The 22,500-nt window shown below is 42.8% G+C and overlaps 2 protein-coding genes across 2 annotated transcripts in view; both read right to left on the bottom strand.

Moving 5' to 3' along the window:
- Positions 1-8,142: 8,142 nt before the first annotated feature.
- gpr6 (G protein-coupled receptor 6) lies at positions 8,143-11,790 on the bottom strand. The gene is made up of 2 exons (XM_079888690.1): positions 11,642-11,790; positions 8,143-9,907 (listed from the first exon to the last, which is right to left on the bottom strand). The coding sequence occupies exon 2, from the start codon at positions 9,897-9,899 to the stop codon at positions 8,901-8,903; it is 999 nt and encodes a 332-aa protein (XP_079744816.1). The 5' UTR covers positions 9,900-9,907; positions 11,642-11,790; the 3' UTR covers positions 8,143-8,900.
- An 8,259-nt stretch (positions 11,791-20,049) lies between these two features.
- fig4a (FIG4 phosphoinositide 5-phosphatase a) overlaps positions 20,050-22,500 on the bottom strand; it is a 127,648-nt gene continuing 125,197 nt past the window's right edge. Inside the window, 3 exon segments of the mRNA XM_079887779.1 lie at positions 20,050-20,219; positions 20,221-20,262; positions 20,264-20,318. Of these exon segments, the coding sequence (XP_079743905.1) occupies positions 20,142-20,219; positions 20,221-20,262; positions 20,264-20,318 (175 nt within the window). The 3' untranslated portion in view covers positions 20,050-20,141.

The following is a 22,500-nucleotide window of genomic DNA, read 5'->3' as shown; positions in this document are numbered from 1 at the left end:
CACACCCACTGAACAACACGTTCATCATTAACGTCATCAGCATCTTCATCACCATCATCTCGTTTATCAGCTTCACAACAATCAAACACACTTTCGACAAACTGCAAAGCTGAAGGTTTAAACATTCAAGTGTTTTCAATCATCCAGCAAATTAGTCTCGTATTGATCGATTAAACGGGCAACTACTTTTCATTTCCAGGAAAATGCTCAGAGACCAACACACACACACACACACACACACACACACACAAAAACATGTCCACACACACACACACACACACGCTCACTCACACACACACACACACACACACACACACGCTCTCACACACACACACACGCTCTCACACACACACACACACACACACACACACACACACACACACACACACACACACACACACACACGCTCACTCTCACACACACACACACACACACACACACACACACCTCAGTTGACTTGGTGTTTAAAGAAAAACTCAGGGTCTATTTCAGCCACAGATATTTATTTGTGATTTATTTTATTTGTAGTTTCGTTTCATTTCATTTTATTATTTCATTTCATTATTTTATTTCATTTCATTTTATTATTTCATTATTTTATTTCATTTTATTTATTACATTTAATTTATTTTAAGACTACTGACACACATCCGGTTTCTTTCTCAACTGTTCACTTATGACATAATAATAATAATAATTTTTTGTGTATGTGTTCGTTCAAGCGCATGAACCTTAAACAATTTATTAATCAATTCAAAAGGAATTTATACGTGAAGCATGAAGCGTTGAGCTGAAGGAGTTAATGAGATGTTTCAGAGTCCTGCGCCTGATGAATCTGTATGAGCGCAGAACAACATCAGTGCTGAAGGAGGAGATATTCATGAAGCATCATTAATTATTAATCATTAAACACAACAGCTGCTGATAGTGACGACACAAACCAGAGATATTCTGAGACTTCACAGTTTGGCCAGTTTAAACCGGGATTACAGATGGGACTGTAAAAAGGACTCAGAAGCCACACATAATATACAAGCCCAAATCAGAAAAAGTTGGGACACTGTACAAATTGTGAATAAAAACAGAATGCAATGATGTGGAAGTTTCAAATTTCAATATTTTATTCAAAATACAACATAGATGACATATCAAATGTTTAAACTGAGAAAATGTATCATTTTAAGGGAAAAATAAGTTGATTTTAAATTTCATGGCATCAACACATCTCAAAAAAGTTGGGACAAGGCCATGTTTCCCACTGTGTGGCATCCCCTCTTCTTTTTATAACAGTCTGCAAACGTCTGGGGACTGAGGAGAAAAGTTGCTCAAGTTTAGGAATAGGAATGTTGTCCCATTCTTGTCTAATACAGGCTTCTAGTTGCTCAACTGTCTTAGGTCTTCTTTGTTGCATCTTCCTCTTTATGATGCACCAAATGTTTCTATGGGTGAAAGATCTGGACTGCAGGCTGGCCATTTCAGTACCCGGATCCTTCTTCTACGCAGCCATGATATTGTAATTGATGCAGTATGTGGTCTGGCATTGTCATGTTGGAAAATGCAAGGTCTTCCCTGAAAGAGACGACGTCTGGATGGGAGCATATGTTGTTCTAGAACTTGGATATACCTTTCAGCATTGATGGTGCCTTTCCAGATGTGTAAGCTGCCCATGCCACACGCACTCATGCAACCCCATACCATCAGAGATGCAGGCTTCTGAACTGAGCGCTGATAACAACTTGGGTTGTCCTTGTCCTCTTTAGTCTGGATGACATGGCGTCCCAGTTTTCCAAAAAGAACTTCAAATTTTGATTCGTCTGACCACAGAACAGTTTTCCACTTTTGCCACAGTCCATTTTTAATGAGCCTTGGCCCAGAGAAAACACCTGCGCTTTTGGATCCTGTTTAGATATGGCTTCTTTTTTGACCTATAGAGTTTTAGCGGCAATGGTGAATGCCACGGTGGATTGTGTTCACCGACAATGTTTCTGGAAGTATTCCTGAGCCCATGTTGTGATTTCCATTACAGTAGCATTCCTGTATGTGATGCAGTGCCGTCTAAGGGCCCGAAGATCACGGGCATCCAGTATGGTTTTCCAGCCTTGACCCTTACGCACAGAGATTGTTCCAGATTCTCTGAATCTTTGGATGATATTATGCACTGTAGATGATGATAACTTCAAACTCTTTGCAATTTTTCTCTGAGAAACTCCTTTCTGATATTGCTCCACTATTTTTCGCCGCAGCATTGGGGGAATTGGTGATCCTCTGCCCATCTTGACTTCTGAGAGACACTGCCACTCTGAGAGGCTCTTTTTATACCCAATCATGTTGCCAATTGACCTAATAAGTTGCAAATTGGTCCTCCAGCGGTTCCTTATATGTACATTTAACTTTTCCGGCCTCTTATTGCTACCTGTCCCAACTTTTTTGGAATGTGTAGCTCTCATGAAATCCAAAATGAGCCAATATTTGGCATGACATTTCAAAATGTCTCACTTTCAACATTTGATTTATCTATATTCTATTGTGAATAAAATATAAGTATATGAGATTTGTAAATTATTCCATTCCTTTTTTACTCACAATTTGTACAGTGTCCCAACTTTTTCTGATTTGGGGTTGTAATTAAAACTATAATAGTCCTGATTATAATACTTACCTGGGAGTGTCAGAATAGGTGAAGAAATTACCTACAATTTATTTCAAGAACTATGTTCTTCAATAAAAACAGTTATTGAGGGGGGAAAATATGATTTTAGTTTACATGTGACTTTGCAAAAAACTGCTTGCATTTTGCGGATGAATATGATCTTCACAATAGATAATGTGAACTCTGTCAGAGAGATATCCCTCAGTTCTCATCATCTTCTAAAGCTGAGCTGATGTTGAGTCTTGTTTTATTAAGAGCTGTCTCGTTCTCTTTTCTCCAGCAGACTCTCCTGTTCACACACACACACACACACACACACACTCTCTCTCTCACACACACACACACACACACAATCTCCTCTGTTAAGCATTTGTTATAAACGGGTGATTCTCCGGAGGTTGGAGATTTAGCTGCGGTTTCTAGCGTCCTCGTTAGAGCGTCTGCCTCCCACACCGGAAACCAGGTGCGAGTGAGCTTTAGTGGAACGTACGCCAGAGCTGTGACATCTGGTGCCGTGACCCGGGAGCTTTAGTGTAACGTACGCCAGTCAGAGCTGTGACATCTGGTGCCGTGACCCGGGAGCTTTAGTGTAACGTACGCCAGTCAGAGCTGTGACATCTGGTGCCGTGACCCGGGAGCTTTAGTGTAACGTACGCCAGTCAGAGCTGTGACATCTGGTGCCGTGACCCGGGAGCTTTAGTGTAACGTACGCCAGTCAGAGCTGTGACATCTGGTGCCGTGACCCCGGGTGCGAGTGAGCTTTAGTGTAACGTACGCTGGTCAGAGCTGTGACATCTGGTGCCGTGACCCGGGTGCGAGTGAGCTTTAGTGTAACGTACGCTGGTCAGAGCTGTGACATCTGGTGCCGTGACCCGGGTACGAGTGAGCTTTAGTGTAGCGTACGCTGGTCAGAGAGGTGACATCTGGTGCCGTGACCCGGGAGCGAGTGAGCTTTAGTGTAACGCATGCCAGTCAGTGGCGGCGCCAGGGGGGAGCTAGGTGGTGCTGTAGCTCCCCCTATAATAGCAATAGCACCTGCCAAGCACCCCCAAGAAATGTCTGTAATTTTTTTTATATTTATATTTTAATGTCATGTTTGAATAGTCTTTTTCATGTTGTTAAAAATAGGAATTAAATAATAATTTCAAAATCGTGAGCGGGCGCAGGCGCGGTCGCCGTGAGCGCTGAGCGAGCAGGAATGAGTAACGTAGAATGAGTTTTCGTCGAAAAAGATGGATAAAGCAAAAAAGCTGTCGGGACTAAAAATAGAAAAAGAAAGAGGGAAAAGGAGATGGCATGTCAATTGATGCGACTGCAGCTACTGTAAATAAGTGGATGGTGAAAGGCAACAGGTAGGATTTAAAGTGTGACGTCCAGGCATGTAGGCTACTGGCCATCGGGAGTTCGGGACTACCGGGAGATTCCCGGTGGGCCGACGTGCTTTTTGGGCCGATACATCTCATACTTTTTTTTTTTGTCTTAACGGCCCATGAAACTCGTACATCGGCGGCCCATTCGTTTTGTTTTGCTTAATTGGCGGCGCATGGGTTAGTGCCGGTGTAATGCATTGGTTAAAAAAAGTCAGCGTTAGTTGTTTTTTTTCTGACACCCCATGAAACACTTAGATCAGCGGCCCAATGGTTCTTTTATAGTATAGAATTTTTTTAAAGTATAGAAATTAGTACAAAATTAATTATGGAAGTTTCCTTTTATTTTTCAGTGCATTTGTTTTACAATATATGGCTATTACTATCATGGGATGGGATTAATATTATAACTATTATTATGTAGTAGTGTAATGTAGACTGACACTGTAACTAAAAGAGGTTTGAATTTTTCTTTGTTTAATTTGCACACTGAATATGGGTTGGAGCTTTCAATTTTTAACTCTCAAAGTGCACCAGATTGATGATTGCCAAAATTGTTGCTGCATACCCCTCTGACACTGGGTAGTTGCGTCCCTGTCTATATCCCTTGCGTTGAATACTTTTACATATATATATATATATACAGTATAGTCGCAGAACGAGTATAGTTAATGCTGGCATGTACGCATGTGTATACTTTCATTATGGTGTTGTTCATGATGGCGTTTCATTATGGTGGTCCAATGCGACCTCCATAATAAAACGCCCCAAAATTCAAAGCACCTTCTCTTAAGTGTTGAGCATCCCCATAGCACCTGCAACAGAAAATCTCTGGAGCCGCCACTGATGCCAGTCAGAGCTGTGACATCTGGTGCCGTGACCCGGGTGCGAGTGAGCTTTAGTGTAACGTACGCCAGTCGGAGCTGTGACATCTGGTGCCCTGACCCGGGTGCGAGTGAGCTTTAGTGTAAGGTACGCCAGTCAGAGCTGTGACATCTGGTGCCGTGACCCGGGTGCGAGTGAGCTTTAGTGTAACGTACGCCAGTCAGAGCTGTGACATCTGGTGCCGTGACCCGGGAGCGAGTGAGCTTTAGTGTAACGTACGCCAGTCAGAGCTGTGACATCTGGTGCCGTGACCCGGGTGCGAGTGCGAGTGAGCTTTAGTGTAACGCATGCCAGTCAGAGCTGTGACATCTGGTGCCGTGACCCGGGAGCGAGTGAGCTTTAGTGTAATGTATGCCAGTCGGAGCTGTGACATCTGGTGCTGTGACCCGGGTGTGAGTGAACTTTAGTGTAACGCACGCCAGTCAGAGCTGTGACATCTGGTGTCGTGACCCGGGAGCTTTAGTGTAACATACGCCAGTCAGAGCTGTGACATCTGGTGCCGTGACCCAGGAGCTTTAGTGTAACGTACGCCAGTCAGAGCTGTGACATCTGGTGCCGTGACCCGGGAGCAAGTGAGCTTTAGTGTAACGTACGCCAGTCAGAGCTGTGACATCTGGTGCCGTGACCCGGGTGCGAGTGAGCTTTAGTGTAACGTACGCCAGTCACAGCTGTGACATCTGGTGCCGTGACCCGGGAGCGAGTGAGCTTTAGTGTAACGCATGCCAGTCAGAGCTGTGACATCTGGTGCCGTGACCCGGGAGCGAGTGAGCTTTAGTGTAACGCACGCCAGTAAGAGCTGTGACATCTGGTGCCCTGACCTGGGTGCGAGTGAGCTTAAGTGTAACGTACGCCAGTCAGAGCTGTGACATCTGGTGCCGTGACCCGGGAGCGAGTGAGCTTTAGTGTAACGCATGCCAGTCAGAGCTGTGACATCTGGTGCCGTGACCCGGGAGCGAGTGAGCTTTAGTGTAACGTACGCCAGTCAGAGCTGTGACATCTGGTGCCGTGACCCGGGAGCGAGTGAGCTTTAGTGTAACGTACGCCAGTCAGAGCTGTGACATCTGGTGCCGTGACCCGGGAGCGAGTGAGCTTTAGTGTAATGCACGCCAGTAAGAGCTGTGACATCTGGTGCCCTGACCCGGGTGCGAGTGAGCTTTAGTGTAACGTACGCCAGTCAGAGCTGTGACATCTGGTGCCGTGACCCGGGAGCGAGTGAGCTTTAGTGTAACATACGCCAGTCAGAGCTGTGACATCTCGTGCCGTGACCCGGGAGCGAGTGAGCTTTAGTGTAAAGTACGCCAGTCAGAGCTGTGACATCTGGTGCCGTGACCCGGGAGCGAGTGAGCTTTAGTGTAATGCACGCCAGTAAGAGCTGTGACATCTGGTGCCCTGACCCGGGTGCGAGTGAGCTTTAGTGTAACGTACGCCAGTCAGAGCTGTGACATCTCGTGCCGTGACCCAGGAGCGAGTGAGCTTTAGTGTAACGTACGCCAGTCAGAGCTGTGACATCTCGTGCCGTGACCCGGGTGCGAGTGAGCTTTAGTGTAACGTACGCCAGTCAGAGCTGTGACATCTGGTGCCGTGACCCGGGTGCGAGTGAGCTTTAGTGTAACACACGCCAGTCAGAGCTGTGACATCTGGTGCCGTGACCCGGGAGCGAGTGAGCTTTAGTGTAACGTACGCCAGTCAGAGCTGTGACATCTGGTGCCGTGACCCGGGTGCGAGTGAGCTTTAGTGTAACATACGCCAGTCAGAGCTGTGACATCTGGTGCCGTGACCCGGGTGCGAGTGAGCTTTAGTGTAACACACGCCAGTCAGAGCTGTGACATCTGGTGCCGTGACCCGGGAGTGAGTGAGCTTTAGTGTAACATACGCCAGTCAGAGCTGTGACATCTGGTGTCGTGACCCGGGTGCGAGTGAGCTTTAGTGTAACATACGACAGTCAGAGCTGTGACATCTGGTGCCGTGACCCGGGAGCGAGTGAGCTTTAGTGTAATGCACGCCAGTAAGAGCTGTGACATCTGGTGCCCTGACCCGGGTGCGAGTGAGCTTTAGTGTAACGTACGCCAGTCAGAGCTGTGACATCTCGTGCCGTGACCCGGGTGCGAGTGAGCTTTAGTGTAACACACGCCAGTCAGAGCTGTGACATCTGGTGCCGTGACCCGGGAGTGAGTGAGCTTTAGTGTAACATACGCCAGTCAGAGCTGTGACATCTGGTGCCGTGACCCGGGAGTGAGTGAGCTTTAGTGTAACATACGCCAGTCAGAGCTGTGACATCTGGTGCCGTGACCCGGGTGCGAGTGAGCTTTAGTGTAACATACGCCAGTCAGAGCTGTGACATCTGGTGCCGTGACCCGGGAGCGAGTGAGCTTTAGTGTAATGCACGCCAGTAAGAGCTGTGACATCTGGTGCCCTGACCCGGGTGCGAGTGAGCTTTAGTGTAACGTACGCCAGTCAGAGCTGTGACATCTCGTGCCGTGACCCGGGTGCGAGTGAGCTTTAGTGTAACACACGCCAGTCAGAGCTGTGACATCTGGTGCCGTGACCCGGGAGTGAGTGAGCTTTAGTGTAACATACGCCAGTCAGAGCTGTGACATCTGGTGCCGTGACCCGGGTGCGAGTGAGCTTTAGTGTAACATACGCCAGTCAGAGCTGTGACATCTGGTGCCGTGACCCGGGTGCGAGTGAGCTTTAGTGTAACATACGCCAGTCAGAGCTGTGACATACAGAACAACATTTTAACTCTCAAATTAAAGGGATAGTTCAGTCAAAATGACCATTATGTCTTTATTTGCTCACTGTCATTGCAAAATTTTCTTTCTTTTGCAGAACTCAAAAGATGATGTTTTGAAGAACGTTGGGAACAAAACACTTCAGCCCATTGAAAAAACAGACATTTCTTAAAATATCTTAAATTTGGAATGACACGAATGAGTACAGAATGATAATTTTTAGGTGCACTGTCCCTTGTATTATTAGTTCCTTACACACACACACACACACTTTGACCAGACAAAGCAATGAAAAATGTGAGCTTTATGTTTTATTTTGTGTTCACTGTTTTGTATAAAATGTACATTCATGGACAACTTTACAAAATAGAAAACCCACCACACACGTGAAACACGTAGGCCTATGCAATACTGCTTTGGCATGTACATTTGTACAGTAAAGTGCAACATGTGGCTTATAAATAAATAAATAAATAAATAATATAAATATACATTCTTGATGCGTGTCGTTGCTCGTTCACAGCGTGTCGAGACGTCCTGGTCTCAATAAAGTGCAATTGAACAACAGACACTTTGAGCGCCATATTCACACAAATGAGTGTCTAACCCCATAAATCCTCCTGTATCATATTTGATACACACATTTCTAAGGCCTCTAATGATGCAAACGTCGCTGTTTCACTCAATCTCCTCAGTCCTTCTGTCTCTGACTGATATTTACACTCTTTTATCAAGTAAAAGTCTTTTAGTGTAATTGTACAAACGTCCTCCTTCAGCTCGTGTTTTTCTGCTGTCAAATCTGCACTCATTTTATCAAGTAAACTTAGAATAACTTTGATATTGTTAGTAATATTTAATCCGCACTGAAGCAGCTTCGGTTTACTTGATTATCAGACATTATTTAATAGAAGAATCATGAGTATCAAATATGATCATCAGGCTTTTGAGGTTTATTTGTTCATCTCTCAATCATCATTATATTGCGTCACATTATATGTTTTGATCATAAAACTAAGCATTTAAACCAAGACATTATTTGGAGATATTTATAGTCTGCAATACTGTAATAAAGATCTCATTGATTTACATGACCTTAATTTTTGACCATATAAACTAAAGTTTGGGTCTCCTGTTTGTTTCTCACTATCTCAGACTATGAGAGCCATAAAAGCCTGATGCATCAGACATGATGCTCAACAAAAAAACACTCTTTTTGTATTTTGTCTAAAGGTTGAATAAACTGTCCAAACAGATTGAAAGCATGATCTAGACCTCGCTGGGCGATCTGGAGCGATACGAGCCGTTGCTGTGAAAGCATCCGCAGAAGAGCATGTAAAGTGAGCGCTGGATCTCAGGGTTTCGGTAGGCGTAGATGATGGGGTTGATCATGGAGTTGTACGTGGCAGGGAGTAGCGTTGCGTACGTGTACACCGGCGGATACTCGCGCTCTCCCACTAAACAGTAAATGGCGAAGGGAAGCCAGCTGAACCCGAACGTGCCCAGGATGATGGCGAGCGTGGAGACACCCTTCTTAGTGGCCACGTAATGCGAGGTGGTGAAGAAGTGCTGCTGGAGAGCGATCTGGTGCGCGTGACGACACACGATCTTGCAGATCTTGAAGTACAGGCTGAGCATGAGGATGAAGATGACGAAGAACGACGCGGCTAGCAGAGTGAGGTTTGTGCGTTTGAGCGGGCGCACGATACTACAGGTGGACTCGTCCTCTAAACAGTTCCAGCCTAAAACCGGCATCAGTCCCAGTCCGAGAGACGCTCCCCACGTTCCCACCAGCATCAGATGCACATAATGAAGCGTCTTCTCGGAGAAGTACGTCAAAGCGTTGTAGAGCGACAGATACCGGTCGATCGTGATGGCCAACAGGCTGCTGATGGACGCCGTGAAGGAGGACACTAGGAATCCCACCGTAATGAGGCTTATAGTCTCGGATGACACCAGATACTGGAACGCGAAGTTCAGGATTAATCCCATTCCGGCCAGTAGGTCAGCGGTGGCGAGGCTGCCGATCAGCACGAACATGGGGTTGCGTAACGTCGGCGAGTAGAAGATGATGGCCACCACGATGGCGTTCTCACACGCGATCACCGTCCCCGACAGGCACAGCATGATGTCCCACGGGTTCACGTGGAAATCCAGGGCCGCCGATGACAGCGCCAGGCTCCGGTTCCCGTCCAACGCTTCGGCTTCAAGCCACGAGGAGGACGGCAAACCCACGGCGCTCTCGTTGAGCGCTCCGCTCTCGTTCATCTCTCAGCCTGGAGACCATACAATGACGACAGTCAGAAAAACGCATCTAATACATCTGTAAATGACATCACTATAGCATTTGCATGACAATCAACTGCAGCTGAATCTAAGAATGAGCATTTTCCTCATGCACTAGGCAAAATAAATGATTTTATTTGAGCATTTTAAACATTATAAGCTCTTATAGTTTAGTTAAATGCATCAAGTCTATAAATGTCATTTGCATGAAAATCAATTGGAGCTGAATCTCAGAATAAACATTTTCCTCATGCACAAGGAAATTTTTTATATTTTATTCAAGCATTTTAAACATTATAAGCTCTTCTAGTTTGGGAAATGCATCAAATAAATCTATAAATTACATGTAGGGACATCACTGTATAATTTGCATGGAAATCAATATGGGCTGAATCTAAAAAAAGAGCATTTTCCTCATGCACAAGGCAAAATAAATTATTTTATTCAAGCTGTTTAAACGTTATAAGCTCTTATAGTTTGGGAAATGCCTCAAGTAAATCTAAAACTGATATGTAGAGACTTCACTATATCATTTGCATGAAAATCAATTGGAGCTGAATCTAAGAATAAGCATTTTCCTCATGCACAAGGAATGTTTTTTAATTTTATTCAAGCATAAACATTGCAAGCTCTTATAGTTTGGAAAATGCATCAAAAAATCTATAAATGACATGCAGAGACTTTACAATATAATTTACATGAAAATCAATGTGAGCTAAATCTCAAAATAAGCATTTTCCTCAAGCACAATGCAAAATAAATGATTTTGTTCGAGCATTTTAAACATAAACTCTTCTAGTTTGGGAAATGCCTCAAGTAAGTCTATAAATGACATGTAGCGACTTCACTATATCATCGTCATGAAGAAATCTCTGAAACTCGCTGGCGCTGTCCGCGGTGCTGAATCTGACAACGAGCATTCCCTTCACGCAAAAGCCCAAATAAAGCAGTTTATCTGAGCGTAAACATCTTTTAAACATTATAAGCTCTTAGTTAAGGAAAATGCGTCAAATAAATGACATGCAGAGATTCTAAATAATATGTGAAACCCACACAATAATGCGTGCCAAATACTTTTTGCATTCAATTAAGGCGGGCAAACATACAAACACTGCATTTAACATTATTCACAACAACACATCAAGAAGTTTCATAGTATCATTTGCATGAAGAAATCTCTCTGATAGTTGGACATTGAAAATCAATTGGAGAAAAGGAGAAGGAGCGTTTTCCTCACGGCCGAGCCGAAATAAGGGGTTTTATTTGAGCGGAAACATCTTTTAAGTTATAAACTCTTAGTTCAGAACATAATCTGCTCAATCTTACTGAAAATCGCTCCAAATAGGAAATCAAAAAAACCCACTTTTACCCACAGAAAGAAAATCACAAACCGTTAATTTGAGCATAAAAAGCTTGAAACGCATGTTGTCAGTCTAATCCTGCACTATCGACGCGTGTCTTTGAGTTTTGATGAAACAGAAATAGTCGTCACTCCATGACTGCATGTGGACCACATCACATCCAGACTAAGACATATTAAGAAGTGACATCTCACCATTTAGAAATTCAGAGAGGTTTGCAAGGAGAAATCAGCAAACATATGCGCTCGAGCCTCTCACTCTAGTGCTGAGAACAAGTAAAAACTCTCTAAATGATTGGTTTGTGCACAAACTCTTCAAATGCAGCATCTCATCCGAGTTAATAATCGGGAGAATCCAGCATACCTTTTCCTTCACATGGGGGAAAACAGAGACTGGAAGGCTTTCTTCGGCAGACCGCTCGCGTGCTCTTCCTCAGGTGAATCCTTTACTCCTGTTGAGATTCCCAGACATGAGTCCTGGATTCATGCGGGAATGGAGAGGGACTGAACTGGCGCCCGCGAATCCGAGCGCGCGCTAATAAACCCTGGTGACGTCAGCGCGCGCCGCCGCTCATCTGCGCGAGACCAACATCATTCAGTGAAGAACATCAGCGATCCACAGGTGAATGATCGCAAGTTCTGATGTGCATAAGATAAACTATCATATTTGATCCACTGCAACATACTGGGCGCACGTGACACTAACTGCAATGACAAAATCTGTTTGTGTTTCACATTATTCACAGCAATGCTTGAATGCACACTGCACTATCCGATGCTAATTTGTGAGGGTTCTGTCAATTCTGTCTAGTTTATTTCTTGGTTCTGTGACAGAGCTCTGACACTCCTGTTGTGTCATGTCTTTGAGTGGGCGCGCGCTTTGAGCGTTGTCGAGCCGTGCGCGCTCTCGTGTGTATGTGCACATGTGCGGGGTGTGGTGTTTGGGTCCCGGCACATCTGTCGAGTTTGGTTTCGGTTCTGTGTCAGGATTCGTGCTGTCATCGACCACGTGCTTTCGTGTCATGTTTTGTCTTGTTCCGTGTCGCACAGCTTGTGTTTTACACTGGCTGTGTGCTTTCATGTTGTCATGTTCTGTGTGAGCACGAGTTCTCATTAGCTGTGTTCATGTCTCATTTTGTGAGCACATGGCTGGTGATTTGTTTCACTGGCCATAGTGCTTGTGTTTTTGTCATGTTTGGTGTGAGCACATGGCTTGTCATGTGTTTCCTTGTGTCATGTGCACTCCTGTGGATTGTCTAACCCCGCCCATCTCGTTACCTGATTATTGATTGATTAGCCCCACCTGTCCTCACTCGTTACCTGCTTTGTTTGCTCCCTATTTATTCTCCTTGTGTTTTCAGTCCTGTGCTGGTTCGTCGTCTATGTTTACCCTCCTTTATTCCTCGCTTCATCCCTCACACACATTATCTTAAAGATGCATGCTGTCAGTAGGCTACTAAAATGCAGGGTTGCATTGAAAAATATGAAGATAAAGCTTAATCTACTGACATAGGCCTGGTTTCACAGACAGGGCTTAGATTAAGCCAGGATCAGGTCTTAGTTTAATTAGGACATTTAAGTAGCTTTTATAAACATGCATTAGAAAAAAACATTACTGGTGCATCTCGGCACTGACATATTTTAAGATATGCTTTCAGTTAAAACATCTCAAACATGCATTTTAGTCTGAGACTGGACTTAAGCGATGTCTGTGAAAGCGGGGGATAGAATTACACACGCAACAAGATTAATGATGAAGTGAATCAGATAAATCCATCTAAAACGTCACTGTGGGCCATAAATCATCCGATGCAGTCACTGTTCTATAGTACAGCCAGATTTAAATGCACTGATCTTAAATTCACACACGCTCTGAGCAAAAAAAGAACACGTTGAAAGAAGGGGACAGACACACTGACAGACAGAAAAGCCTGAAGAAACAGTGTGTAATCGAGCTCTCGAGCTGAATGTTCTGTTCAGTCTAATATTCACAGTGAACATCTGAATGATCACAGCAGCTTCTAAAGCTCCCTCAGAGAGAGAGAGAGAGAGAGATGTGTGTGAGGGAGAGAGAGGGAGAGAGGGAGAGAGAGATGTATGTGAGAGAGGGAGAGAGAGAGATGTGTGTGAGGGAGAGAGAGGGAGAGAGGGAGAGAGAGATGTATGTGAGAGAGGGAGAGAGAGAGATGTGTGTGAGGGAGAGAGAGGGAGGGAGAGAGAGAGAGAGAGATGTGTGTGAGGGAGAGAGATGTGTGTGAGGGAGAGAGAGGGAGGGAGAGAGAGAGAGAGGGAGGGAGAGAGATGTGTGTGAGGGAGAGAGAGAGAGATGTGTGTGAGGGAGAGAGAGGGAGGGAGAGAGAGAGATGTGTGTGAGGGAGAGAGAGAGAGGGAGAGAGAGAGATGTGTGTGAGAGAGAGATGTGTGTGAGAGAGAGAGAGAGAGAGAGAGAGAGAGAGAGAGAGAGAGAGAGAGAGAGAGAGAGAGATGAGAGAGAGAGAGAGAGAGGTGTGTGAGGGAGAGAGAGATGGGGAGGGGGAGTGAGAATCAATTCAATTCAATTCAATTCAAATGAGCTTTATTGGCATGACTGTGTAAAATAGCACAATATTGCCAAAGCAATAGACATATACAAACATACGTACATGTTGATACATAAAAGTGAACAATAATAATAATAAAAAAAAAAAAAAATAAAAAAAAAAAAAAAATACATTTCAATATTATGCATAAATATATCACAATGAGAAAAAAAAAAATAAGTACAGAGAGCAGTTTAATGTAAAAGAGGGTTCAGCCCTTGTCCCTCATATGATGGCAGGAAGACACATACTGCGCTGCCAGGAGAACACACTCTTCTTTCTCTCCCAGAATATAAGACAGTTTGTCTATGAGGCTCGCTTGTTGGAACTGGGGTAAAATCTGAGCTATTCGTGTGAAATAAGAGTCTCTGATGTGTTTATACTTGCTGCACTGGGTGAGGAAGTGCAGCTCGTCCTCTACGACTCCATCAGTGCAGTGTGAACACAGTCTGAGCTCTCTGGCTCTCCAGCTCGGCTTGTGCCGGCCCGTCTCCACACACAGACTGTGGTCACTAATGCGATACCTCGTCAGGAGCTTTCTCTGACCATAGTTACTGATATCGGTCAGGTATGGGGCCAATTTATAATCAGACTTTATTTTGTGGAAGTATTTTAATTTATTTACTTGTGTGACCTTTATCTGCCAGTCTTGTATGTATTCTTCTTTGGTTATGTTCCCTATTTCTTTTACTTTTGCGTGTCTGAACTGAATTGTTGGATTAAGTTGGTGTTTTTCCACTAAATGTGTCATGGGGTCGCTCTCGGGGTGTCCTGCCCTGTGTCTGAGAGCGCAGTGATGGTAACTCTCTGACTGCGCATCTGATAGATGGAACCAGAACTTTGCGGCTCTCTTCTGGATCTCAGATAGGAGAGGGAATCTGCCTAATTCTGCCCGGCAACCCAGACTCGGAGCGTTTCTGTGAGTTCCAAGAATGTTCTTGCAGAACTCGAGGTGGAAAGTTTCAACAGGGGTTTTGTCCCAGGAATCGTAATTTAGTTTAAATTTGGGGCCCCAGATTTCACAGCAGTATAGAAGGATGGGTTTGATGATGCTCTCGAAGATTTTCAGCCACAGTTTAACGGGTGGGTTAAATTTGAACAGGGTTTTTCAGTGAGAGAATCACTCACTCACTCACTCTCTCTCGCTCGCTCACACACACACTCACTCGCTCGCTCGCACACACACACACACACACACACACACACACACACACACACACTCACTCACTCTCTCTCCCACTCACTCTCTCTCGCTCACACACTCACTCACTCACTCACACTCGCTCGCTCACACACACACTTACTCACTCACTCACTCACTCTCACACACACACTCACTCTCTCTCCCACTCACTCTCTCTCGCTCCCTCGCTCACACACACACTCACTCTCACACTCACTCTCACTCACTCACTCACTCGCTCACTCACTCGCACACACACACTCTCTCTCCCACTCACTCTATCTCGCTCCCTTGCTCACACACTCACTCACTCACACACACTCTCTCACACACACTCACTCACTCACACTCTCACTCACTCACTCTCACTCACTCACTCACTCTCGCTCGCTCACACACACTCACTCACTCACTCACACACACACTCACTCTCTCCCACTCACTCTCTCTCGCTCCTTCGCTCACACACTCACTCACTCACTCACTCTCTCTCTCTTGCTCACACTCGCTCGCTCACACACACTCACTCACTCACACTCGCGCACACACACACACTCACTCTCTCTCGCTCCCTCGCTCACACACTCACTCACTCACTCTCACTCACTCACTCTCTCACACTCGCTCGCTCACACACACACTCACTAACTCACCTAATATAATGCTTTATATTACTAATATATTAATTACAAATCTGATTATTATAAATGATCACATAAATTGAACATTACATATAAGTATTGTAAATCTGATATGTAATTTAAACTAAATTAATAATATTTACATTATAAATTTAAAATAAAATATACTTATGTTTTTTTTATGTGTGTGTGTGTTTTGTAAATTTGTTTTGTAATGATTTGGAAAATGGTGTAAATTAAAAGCTTTTTAAAAGTCAAAGTCTCTCTCTCTCTCTCTCTCTCTCTCTCTCTCTCTCAGTATCCTAGTAACCAGCGCCACGACATGCATTTTCTCACTGCTGAAAAACACCAGCGATTAGAACAATGTAAACAGAGAAAAAGGAAGAGGAGGGAGAGAAAGACAGAAGTGAATTATACAGAAAAACCTGATCCACACAATAATAATTCCTGCTCTGTGTGATCAAGCAGTGACACTCGATGAAAACGGCTTTATATCCATAAATATTCAGAAGACTGAGATGAACATGTTCCTATCAGGCCGTGTACAGTCTGAAACACACAACAGCCCTGGAAACATTCACTCGTTCAAAACAGCTTCAGTTCTTAATGCAGATCTCACCATCAAACTTCCCCGTTCAATGATCACAGAACAATAACACACACACTTGTATTACAAGTGTTTTTTTTTAAAATGTTTAAATATGCAAATGACACATTCTCTCATTAAATATGCACTCATTTGCATATACATACATCTAAACACCAGATGAAGCCAGTCTCTTGTTGATCTATTAGAGTTAAAGGTCTGTTTTTGTCACTCTATAAATCAGAAAATACTGTCAACAGTTTTTAGGAGTGAAATGCTCTATAAATCATGCTAATGTTACATGAACAAATTGTGAATTGTGTGATAAAGTCAAGAATTGGGAAACAAAGACGCAATTACCTTTTTTATCTTTTAATCTGTGGAAGAAACAAGCTTTCATAGAGTCGGGAGAAAATAAATCACGTGTATTGCAATTGAAAACTACAGACAACAATAGATAAAATGCAATAAAACAAACACTTAAAATAGTATTTTGGATCTTTTCTGTGAAATAGGTACATGTACATCTTTTTGTTATGTCTTGCCTTAAAATGCCCTATTATGCTATTCTAAATATTCCTAATGTTGTTCGACGTCTCCTACAACAGGTTTAGTTCATCCAAGGTCAAAAAACACTTTAATTTACTCATAATATATATTACAGCATCACTGTGTCTGAAACTGTTCGTTCGAAGATTCAGGGCCCTATCTCGCACCCAGCGCAACTGACTTTGTACACGACGCATGTGTCATTCCTATTTCTCACCCGACGCACAGCGGACTTTTCCCTCTACAGACGCACGTTGGTAAATTAGGGAATGAACTTGCGCTCCCGGGGGCGGTTCAGCGAAAAGAGGAGGCGTGTTCCGGCGCAAACGTTCCCTGGTGCTATTTTGCAGTTTCAGAAAACAATTCCGCCACTGACCAGGAGAAACCTCGTCTAAAGGCGCATGTTATTCAGATGCTATTTTAAGGGCGCATGCTTGGCCATAATGTAGCGTGAGCACAACACACACACACTTTGCTTCTCTCATCTACACAGATGCAGCAGTTTTCATTTTTAGAAAACCATACATTATTCCAAGGAAAAATATTACCACACGAGGGAAATCATTGTTGTGTCCATGAAGATGTGAAAAAATAGGCATAAATCTAGCTTACACATTTACCCAAATTATCATACGCCTGTTTAAGCGAAGCTAATCTGGGTGTGTTTCTCCATCCCCAATGTCACTTCTCTGTGTTTTACGGCCCCTGAACGAGAACGTCGGTCTCCTCGGCTGTGAACTGGCAAATCCGCCGTTATATAGCAATCCGCCATGGAACAAGCGCGCCTGCTCTTAAAGGGAATGTGAGATGTCGCTCTGATTGGTTTATTTCACGTTACGCCCAAACCACACCTATGAATAATGAAGCGACTTCAGATCAACACATTTTAGATTTGCGGCGGGCGCAAGAGTCATTTATCCCGCCGGTATAATAGCAACAGCGCCCGAGACCCGCCCACAAAGTTACTTGCGTTTCGCGCTTGATACTTGCTTTTCAGATCGTTAAAATAGGGCCCCTCGGTCTCTCTAAACTCTGCCTCTCTGAGAGCTTCTCTGCCCTGATTGATAAAGATAAAGCGTTGTCGGGAAAATTCATTTCGCGTACTTACCCCGAAGTGACAAAATAAAATAAAATTCTGTATTAAAATGTATAAGGAAACACCAGTACTTTGTTTAGGCTTGGTTTGTAGGGATTTCCAAACCTGTGCACATATATTCAAACGCACATAACCAGTTCTTAATGCGCATGTGAACGCCATCAGCGTTTCTCACAGGTTCGTGTTTAAAGTCTGTGTAGAGGGAATGGTGTCGTCTTAGCGGCCTCCTAATTTAATAACAAATGATCGTCGCGACGGAAGCGAATAAATCAAAACTAACTTTAGCTGGAAATAACTTTATTAAAGAACCGCTATAAAGCCAAAACAATCTCTGTTCCCATAAATTATACGCTTATCTCTGTAAAGCTGCTTTGAAACAATCTACAATGTTAAAAGCGCTATATAAATGAGGATGACTTGACTTGACTGATTGGTCAGAAAGCAAACGCTCATTATCATATTAGCATATCATTAGCATATCTGAATCTCAGCTCTTGATCTCAGTGATACGAACAGTAAAGATGGCGTGGGTTTCACCGCATCAATCTCAGAAAACAGCGTCTTCTCGACACGAACCAAAACTCTTCCAGTCTTAGATACACTACAGTGTTTGAGGGCGGAGCTAAGAGACACTGCTCAGCCAATCAAGACCACAGGCTGGCATTATGCTAATTAGTTACAAACCTACGCAGGTTCATCAGGAAGAGCGACTGGATTACTGACGACTCGTCTCAGTTCAGAATCAACTCTCTTTTAGGAGACAAAAACTTTATTTATCTGCACTTTGATCTTTGCAGCCTTTTACATTCACAAACATCTCTATTACACACACACGAAAGGGAATATAGAAAAGGCATAATATGGGCACTTATATCTATATATAGCTCGTATATTTTTCACTTTTCCACGTCTCGCTTCATTATTGTCCTGAGACTAATGGAGCCAACTAATGTGTGTGTGTGTGTGTGTGTGTGTGTGTGTGAGTGTGTGTGTGTGAGTGTGTGTTTGTGTGTTCATAAGTTCCCACCTGCTGCCATGTGACTGATTTCTGCAGACGCTTGTGCTCTTGATTCAGACTCACGAGGCACATGGACAAAGGAGAGAGAGAGAGAGAGGAGAGAGAGAAAGAGAGAGAGAGAGAGAGAGAGAGAGAGAGAGAGAGAGAGAGAGAGAGAGAGAGAGAGAGAGAGAGAGAGAGAGAGAGAGAGAGAGAGAGAGAGAGAGAGAGAGAGAGCGAGAGAAGAGAGAGAGAGTAGAGAGAGAGAGAGAGAGAGAGAGAGAGAGAGAGAGAGAGATTGGAAACAAAACAGATCCTGATAACTACAGAGGAATCTGTGTAAATAGTAATTTGGGAAAGTGTTTAGTTCTATAATCAAGTCTCGGACTTCATCTTTCTTCAGCTCAGTGTCATCAGCACAATCATATCAACCGCTGATCATATTCACACTCTTACACACATTAATAAACAAACGTGCACCAAATGAAAGACGGAAGAACTTGAACCACTGACGCGTTTAAAACACACATTACTACCAAAACACATTCGACATGGATTACCATAGTAACACATTGCTGTCACTTACTGATGACATCATACCCTCAGGTACAGCAGATTCCACCATAGCCGTTGCCTTGGTTACGCTCGCGTACATATGTGTGGGCGGAGCTAGCACATTAGGGGCGTGGCCCTTTTGAGGAGGGGGCGTGTTTGTTTTGGTGATTTCAAATATCAACATTGGCCAAAAGTGTTTTCCAAAAACTACTGATCCCGCCTCTGAGTCTTGATCACATGATCTGAGGAACCAATCACACCTGCAGAGCGAAATCCCGAACCGCCATCATGACATGAAAACACTCAACACTGATTCCCAGTGATCTTTTATTATATTATTATGTACATATGCAAGCTCACACATCACGTTATGATCATTAGAGCTTTCACAGCGATGCTTGTTCTTCATGATCCACAGGTTCACGTCTGTATAAACATCATAGTTTTATAACGATAACTCTTCTCATAGAGGAAGGAATGTCAGATATTTACTCTTTAAACGGAGAATGTAATAAGACCAGATGCGTTTCTCTGTCGTCTTCTTCCTGATGTGAAACTGAAGATGGTTTACATGTACTTGTGTGTGTGTGTGTGTGTGTGTGTGTGTGTGTGTGTGTGTGTGTGTGTGAGAGAGAGTGAGTGTGTGTGAGAGTGTGAGTGTGTGTGTGTGTGTGTGTTTCACATGTATCTGTTCCTGATGTACTCTCGGTACATGAGCAGGTCCTCGTGACCCAGAGTCCTGACCCATCCTCGCCCCCGTCTGAACGTGACTCTCGAACACGGAGCGACTCTGGACGTCTCACCACCTGAACCGACACCTCATACACACTGTCCACCGGACACCGACACCGGACACTGACGGACACACACACACACACAACACTTTAAAATACTATCATGTAACATCATTTATTTCTAACATCTGAATATTAAACAAAGCATTTTTCATTTTTAAAGAGAAATTAATATAATTTAATTAAATAAAATATTTTTATTTTACTTTAAAAAGAGATTCGTGTGGAATTAGACTAAAAATATTTTTAAAATACATTTGTATAAATCTTTTTATTCCAATTATTGAAAATACTTCCATATAACCCTTTATTCATAATAACTGAATATTCAACATTTAGATTTTATTTTGAAATAGAATATGAATGAAATAAAAAAATATGTTATAAAACACTAAAATATAATATTATTCAATACAATAATTGAATATTAAATAAAACATTTTATTTTTAAAAAGAATTTGTATGAAATTAGATTCAAAATATTTTAAAATACTACAATATAAAATCTTTTAATTCTAATTATTGAACATTATAACATTTTTTATTTTAAAGAGAATATGTACGAAACTAGATTATTTTTTTTAAATACAATAATACATTATTTCATTCTAAATAATTTTAAAGAAAATATGTGTTATTGGATTAAACATATTGAAAAGTATAATATAAAATCTTTTCACTGTAATAATTGAATATCAAACAAAAAATTTAAGAGAATATATGTATGAAATTAGATAAAAATATTTTAAAGTACTATAATATAACATCTTCAATTCTAATAATTTAATATTAAGGTAAAACATTTTTATTTTTAAAGAGAATATCTATGAAATTACATTAAAATATTTAGAAATACTACAATATAATATTCTAATAACTGAATATTAAATAAAAATGCTTAATCTTTATAAAGAATATATATAAATTTGATAATTTTATTAAAATTCTAAAATAAATAATTATTTAATTTTACCAACTAAATATATATATTTTTTAAGTTTTACAGAGAATATGTATAAAATTAGATTAAAATCTATGATATATAATCATGTAATCCTAATATTGTTTATGTTTAAAGAGAATAAGTATTAATATGAATAAACAGTGTTATAAACATGTTGTGTAAAACGAGCAAACGTTGCAGTGATGCTTAAATTTAAATACATGATTAACAATAAATACTCGCTCTATCTTTTTCTTTCTCCACCCAAAAACATCAAGAAACATCAGGAAACATCAGGAAACATCAGGAAAAGCGACTGCGATAGAAATGTTCTCTTGAAAAGCAAGAGAAGAGGCAGAGAAACTCACGGCCGGCTCCGGCACATGAAACATGACTCCACGCTCTTCTCTTTCTTCATGACAAGTGAAGATTTATGAGAATATTCAAATACGGCACATGTAGGAGACACGAGTCTACACTCACTGTGATCATGAGGACACATCCCAGCGTCTCACAACTTACAATTCACTGCAATTACAGGTAGAATAACTCTTCTGACATTTGACTGGTGTGTGTGTGTGTGTGTGTGTGTGTGGACCTGCATGAAGAAAGTCCCGTCCATAATCGACTCAAACTCAAAACGCTATCATTTAATACAAGCTCATAGAACACACACACACACACAACACACACACACACACACACACACACGCACACACACACACGCAATCTCATACACACACACACAAACACTCACTCAATCTCATACACACACACACACACACACACACACACACACACACACACACACACACACACACACTCTCTCTCCTCTCTCACACACACACACACACACACCACGTGCACACACACACACACACACACACACACACACACACACCACACATGCAAAACACACGCGCACACACACACGCGCACACACACACGTGCACACACGCGCACAAACACATGCGCGCACACACACACACACACACACTCACTCTCACACACTCTCTCTCTCTCAATCTCTCACACACACACACACACACACTCAAACACACACTCAAACACACACTCACTCAATCTCACACACTCAACACACACACACACACACACACACACACACTCACTCACTCACTGACATTCTCTCACATCACACACACACACACACACACACACACACACACACACACACACACACACACACTCACTCCACTCACTCACTCACCTCACTCACTCACTCACCAATCTCAGACATTCTCACACACACACACACACACACACACACACTCACACTCAC

This window comes from Squalius cephalus, assembly GCF_949319135.1.
Source record: "Squalius cephalus genome assembly, chromosome: 12".
NCBI lineage: Eukaryota > Metazoa > Chordata > Actinopteri > Cypriniformes > Leuciscidae > Squalius > Squalius cephalus.
This window is presented reverse-complemented; position numbering and strand designations above follow the sequence as displayed.

Excerpts from the sequence above, each read along its gene's own strand:
- gpr6 (XM_079888690.1), bottom strand. The coding sequence starts at position 9,899 with ATGAACGAGAGCGGAGCGCTCAACGAGAGCGCCGTGGGTTTGCCGTCC.